At 35.9% G+C, this 6,462-nt stretch overlaps 1 protein-coding gene across 1 annotated transcript in view; it reads left to right on the top strand.

Moving 5' to 3' along the window:
* TMPRSS11A (transmembrane protease, serine 11A) overlaps window positions 1-6,462 on the top strand; it is an 88,277-nt gene that overhangs the window by 61,009 nt on the left and 20,806 nt on the right. The window contains exon 8 of the mRNA XM_006873782.1: window positions 4,729-4,988. Within this exon, the coding sequence (XP_006873844.1) occupies window positions 4,729-4,988 (260 nt within the window). The remainder of the gene's footprint in view (window positions 1-4,728; window positions 4,989-6,462) is intronic.

Raw genomic sequence — 6,462 nt, 5'->3', positions numbered from 1 at the left:
TTTTTTCATAATATGCATTTTCCATGAACTTTTTGAAGATGACTCATACTGAGCTGTTGACCTATAAAATTCTGACTTTTGCAACCACAACAAATTCCACCTACTGAGGAGTCTAAATCTATATAGAGACTTTTATACTTAAAGTTTAAGTAATATGAGATCAATAGAACAGTGTAAAGAAAGTACAGAAATCTCTGATGGAGATGCCTCATAGCAAACTGAAAACCTCAAAATATTGGGAACTTCTTAGCTCCAGTAAGCCAACTTTGTTGTAGATATTTCTACTTTTGCAAATATCCTTATGACAATGAATACTAAGTTTACAACTTAATGATTTCCATCTATATATTCTTATATCTATAGTGATTGTTTTTGTTGTTGTTAAGTGCCGTCAAGTTGGTTCCAACTCATAGCAACCCTGCATATGTTTTCAAGGAACATCTGGTAGATCTAAAGTGCAGACCTTGCAGTTAGCATTCCAGTGCTTATCCTACAGTGCCTCCCCAGCACTCCTCGGGAATAATAGGGATCCATATTTTTATTCAAAGATAATTTTTCTTTAGTTCTCTTTCTAAGACAAAGCATTATAAAATAATTGAGAATCTCTAAGCCATCAGTGAAAATATACATCACTAGTTTATTGCCAATGCACCAGGTTCCAGTTGTACTACCATCTTGATTCTTTTTTTGTGTTAATGATTTTGTCAGTGTCTCCATTTACATATATGCCAACAACAAAACTTACTTTTACAGTTAATATCATACATGACAAAGTAACATGGGAAGTCTTCAAGAAAAAACAAAATAATATAAGTTGAATACAAGAATAATAGGTAGTTTAGAACTAAACATCTCTACCTAAAGAGTGATGATTAAGAATGGTTATTAAAATTCTCTGGATAATTTTATGGCTTTTCAAAGTTATCTACCCCTTACCATATTCTAGACAATCTAGTCTCTAGGCTTAGCAGATGATGTAAAAGTTATGCTCAACAAATGAGCCAACGAAATACAACTTTAAGTAAAAAGATGTGTGGTCAATTTTTAGCAGGTATGAATATAAGGCTTAAATTTGGGTGCAAAAATCTAAGTAGTTTAGTACAAAAGGGTAAAATGTGCTTTAACATATAAAAAAGTAGCTAGAAATGTTTGCTGGAATGAGCTCATTATCAGTCAGTTGCATCTAGGTGTGGGCTACCCTATAAGGAAGGCAATCAAAGACTTATTTGTGCTTATTTATTAAGTAGTGAACCATTCACAGGGGTTTACCGCGTCTTTCACCACTCTGCCCCCATGAGGAACTGTAAATTTGAAAAGAGGCTTTAATTGAAATGGACAATTAAACTGAATCTCCACTGATATGCTTAAATGCCTCTTTCTAGAACTAAAACTGTTGTGGTTCAAGCAGATTTCACTCATAGTGACCCCATGTGAAAGAACAGAACTGACCCTAAAGGGTTTTCTTGGCAGTAATGTTTATAGAAATAGATCATCCAGTCTTTTTCACATGTAGCCACTGAGTGGATTTGAACTATCAACCTTTTTGTTACTGGTAAAGCACTTAATCGTGTGTGTCACCAGGATTCATAAGGTATTCATTAAGAAACAATTTGGTTGATAAACAAGTATCTATGGGCTGATTCTCCATCTTTACTTATCTGTAACAGATGGTGCTAGTTCAATTAGTTAAGGGTTTTAATTTTGATGTTGATGAGTTTTGACGGGAGACAATGTCCTAAAAAGAGAAAAGCAGACAGAGCCAGGCAGGCATGTGGCACAAGGCAAATAATTTACCCCACCTAGGTTTTATTTTCTGTGATTATAAAGAAACAACTATATTAATAGGTAATCTTTCTAATTCCTATAAACAATCCACTAGTTGTTCAATCCCACAATTTAGAAGTTACCCATACTTTACCATTTCTCACAGTACTACAATTGTCTTCTGACAGCTTTTTACCATATCCACTCTTGACCTCTAACAATCTATTCTCCAAAAAGATCCAGTGTGACTGTTTCAAAACTGTAAATGAGACTACTTTATTCCCAGACTTAAAATTATCCAGTGTATTTCCATACCAGTAGAATATAATCTATGCCTATCAGGCACTATAATCTAGTCCCTCCTCAATGAAATTGGTACCTCTCCCAATTCATTACCTACCATTCTTCCCTCTGTGTCCTGAATTTTTGTCCATTTGGTCTAAAGTCTTGAGAAGTTTGCCTGGTCACTTGTCTCTCAATCTTCTCATTGCTGACTCCTTATCAATCACGTCAGTCTAAATGTCAATTATTCAAAAGGACTTTCTCTAACCACCTAGTTATCGACTCTATCTGAATAATTCTCAGGACATCTTGCTGTTGTTAGGTGCCATCAAGTTGGTTCAGACTCATAGTGATTCTATGTACAACAGAAAAAGATACTGCTCAGTTCTGTGACACCTTCACAATCACTGCTAAGTCTACACTCATTGTTGCAACCATTATGTCAGTCCATCTTGTTGAGGGGCTTCATGTTTATCCCTGATCCTCTACTTTACCAGCATGATGCTCTTCTCCAGGGACTGGTCCTCTTTGATAGCATGTCCATAGTATGTGAGATGAAGTTTTGACATTTTCACTTCTACGGAGCATTCTGGCTGTTCTTTCAGAACAGATTTGTGCATTTTTCTTACATGCCATGTTGCCAACACCATGTACATCAATTCTTTTATGGTTTCTTTATTCATTGTCAAGCTCTCATATGCATATGAGGCAATTGAATATACCATAGCTTGGGTTAGGCACCTTTTAGTCCTCAAAGGGAAATCTTTGATCTTTAACATTTTTTAAATGTCTTTTGCAGCAGATTTTGCCAATGCAATAGGTCTTTGATTTCCTAACTTTGGTCTTTTCTTTCTTTTTAATGGCCTTTTACTTTCTTCATATATGATGTTCTTGATGCCATCCCACTAATTGTGTGGTCTTCAGTCATTAGTGTTCAATAAGTCAAATCCATTTTTGAGATGGTCTCTAGATCCATGTGGAATACACTCAAGGTCATATTTTGGCTCTTGTAGACTTGTTTCCATTTTTTTCAGCTTCAACTTAAACTTGCATACGAACAGTTGATTGTTTGTTTCAGTTGACCCCTGGTCTTGTTCTGACTGATACTGAGCTTTTCTTTTCCACAGATGTTGTGGATTTGATTCCTTTGTATCCATCTGGTTAGGTCCATGTATATAGTCACTGTTTATGTTGTTAGAAAAGAGTATTTGTAATGAACAAGTCATTGTTGTTGTTGTTGTTAGGTGCCATCGAGTCGGCACCAACTCATAGCGGCTTATGCACAGCTGAGCGAAACACTACCCGATCCTAGGCCAGCCTCACTATCATTGCCACACTTGAGTCCATCGATTATTCTTCCAAAATTCTATAATGTGATCTCCAGCATCATTTTTATTACCAAGACCATATTTTCCAAATACCAATCCTTCCTCTTTGATACTATTTTTTGCATTCCAGTCACGAGTTAATTATCAATGCATCTTTTTTGCATGGTTGATCAAGTTCTGTTCCAGAAGAATATAGAAATCTTCTATTTGTGAATAATAGTCATATTAACTGATGTTTCTTGTAGGTGCATTGACATTATTCTATCATTGTACTTCAAGATAAATGTTGAAATGTTCTTTTTGATGATAAATGTTATGCTATTCTTCTTCAGTTTGTCATTGCCAGCTTAGTAAACTTGATTATCCAATTCAAAATGGTCAATGCCAGTCCATTTCAGCTCACTAGTGCTGAGGATATCAATCTTTATGTGTTCTATTTCATTCCTACCAACTTCCAGTGTTTCTAGATTCATATTTGTATGTTCCACACTCTAATTATTAATGGATGTTTTCAGCTGTTTCTTCTTTTTCTGAGCTATACCACATCAGCAAATAGAGGTTCTAAAAGCTTTGCTCCTTATATGTCACTATGGTTGACTACTTTGAAGAGTAAGCTCTTCCCCAGTTGTATTTTGAGTGTCTTCCAAATGAAGGGTCTCATATTCTGGGGTTATATCCAACAATATCTCATTATTATTCATAAGGTTTACACTGTCTAATTTTTCAGAAGTGGACTACCTCTTCCTTCTTCCTTCTTCCTAGACTATCTTAGTCTGCAAGTTCCATTGAAACCTCTCCACTGTGGGTGACCTTGCTGGTATTTGAAATAACAGTGGGCTATCTTCAAAGCAGTACCCAAGCCACCACAGTACAACAGCACAAAACAGTTATTCAACAAATATTTGCTGAAGGGTTGCTGAATGTTTTGCTCATAATCTTTATTTCTGTCTGAAGTTATTTATGTATTTGTTAATTTGTTTACTCATTTTTTTTTTTTTTCCTTACTAGAATTTAATAATCCTATGATCAGGGACTTTATTTGTCTTGTTCATCACTTTATGCCAGGGACATCAAAAAATGCCCAGTTCATGGGTGTGTAAGATATATTTCATAAAGGGATGAATAGTATTTTATGGGCTGTCCAGCTATAAAATTCTAATATCATATATTGTATTTTAGTTCTAAAATGATGTTTCTATGTATTTTATCTTTTAAAACAGTAACAAGAGATTATATTTTAAAAAGTCAAATAAAATTATAATTGTAGCCAAATAGTCCAATTACTCTTTTCTTAGCCTAAATGTAATTAATGCAGTACAGCTCATATATTCTGTTGATTTCTAATCTTTTCTAGTAAAGCAAATCCACGTAAATGGACTGTTAGCTTTGGAACAACAATCAACCCTCCCTTAATGAAAAGAAATGTCAAAAGAATTATTGTCCATGAGAGATATCACTCCCCAGCCAAAGAATACGACATTGCTGTTGTACAGTTCTCTCCTAAAGTCACCTTTACTGATGACATACGCCGGATTTGTTTGCCAGAAGCCTCTGCATCCTTTCGACCAAATTCCACTGTCTATATCACAGGATTTGGTGCACTTTTCTATGGTGGTGAGTATATCTCTCTCAGAAAAGATCACAGAGTACTAACCCCTATAAAAAGCAGTGGTTTTATCTGCATCAAAATGATTTTGTCAGCCCTTTCCACCCAGGTTGGTTGGATTTTTCAGGGTTTTTCTTTTGCAAGTGACAAATATTTAACACAAAAATAAAATAAACCAAAACAACCAAACAGACCATAAAAAAGAGAGAGGGGAAAACAGACAAACTTGGGCCTCAAACTTTGACATCAAAAGCTCTCCTGCTTCAGACAAAGTACCCATATGATATCATCAGTCACTCAAAATAGCCCCAATGACTTCCCTTAGGTGTCTTCATTCTGAGGGAGTCCAGCATCACAAAGTGGCAAAAGGGGTCAACAGTAGTTCTAGGTTTATATCCTCCTCAGTAAATGGAGGGATGATATTGTCCTTCTCTCTACCAGGGTCTACATTAATCCCTGAAAGTGATGCTGATTTTGCATAGTTTGTGTTCAAAAATACTTGTATTGATGAGCTAACTTTAAAACTTGCTCCTATGCACATATTTCTTGGTGTGGCACTATAGGATCAGTCCTGGATTGCAAACCACAAGGATGATGGTTCAAACCCACCAGCTGCTCTTTGGAAGCCCTATAAAAGGTGGCTATGAGTTGTAATAGACTCTGTGGCAGTTGGCACCAACAACACAACGCACATATCAGGAAAAGTAAGCATGTTTGCCAGAAGCTTCTTGGTAGTTTGAAAGAATCATATAGAATGAAAAGAAGAAATCCCAAAAGGGTGAGCTTCAAGACAGATGTACAAGAATCAAATGTTCCCTCAGCAATCTATTCTTATATGATATATAAAATTCTTAATCTTATATAAAATCTATTCTTTTATGTTGATTTCTATGGAAATGCCAGCTATACTATCAGGTATGTTGTAATCTTCATGATCACCTTCACCCTAAGACTCTCCCCTACAACCTCCCCTCTCCTTACATGGTTGCTATAGCACTTAATAATCACCACTACCTGTGTTGTGATATGTCTCATGGACAATGGGTTGTTATTGTTAAATGCCTTGGAGTCAGTTCCAACTCATAATGACCCTATGCTCAACAGTGCCCAGTCCTGCACTACCCTTACAATTATTGTTACATTTGAGTCCATTGTTGCTGTCACAGTGTCAATCTATTTCATTGGGGTCTTCATCTTTTTTGTTGACCCTCCAGTTTACCAAGCATGATTCCTTCTCCAGTGTCTTGTCCCTCCTGATAACATGTTTCTCCATCTTCACTTCTAAGGAGTATTCTGGCTGCACTTCTTCCAAGATAGATTTGTTTGTTCTTCTGCAAGGCCATTAAAATCTGGCTGTAGTTTTAATATTTTTCTCTAGCCCCATAATTGAAATGTATGGATTTTTTTATGGTCTTCTTTATTCATTATCCAACTTTTACATGCATATGAGGTGATTAAAAATGCCCTGATATCACAGCAACA

The sequence above is a fragment of the Chrysochloris asiatica genome, unplaced genomic scaffold (assembly GCF_000296735.1).
Source record: "Chrysochloris asiatica unplaced genomic scaffold, ChrAsi1.0 scaffold00254, whole genome shotgun sequence".
Taxonomy (NCBI): domain Eukaryota; kingdom Metazoa; phylum Chordata; class Mammalia; order Afrosoricida; family Chrysochloridae; genus Chrysochloris; species Chrysochloris asiatica.
This window is presented reverse-complemented; position numbering and strand designations above follow the sequence as displayed.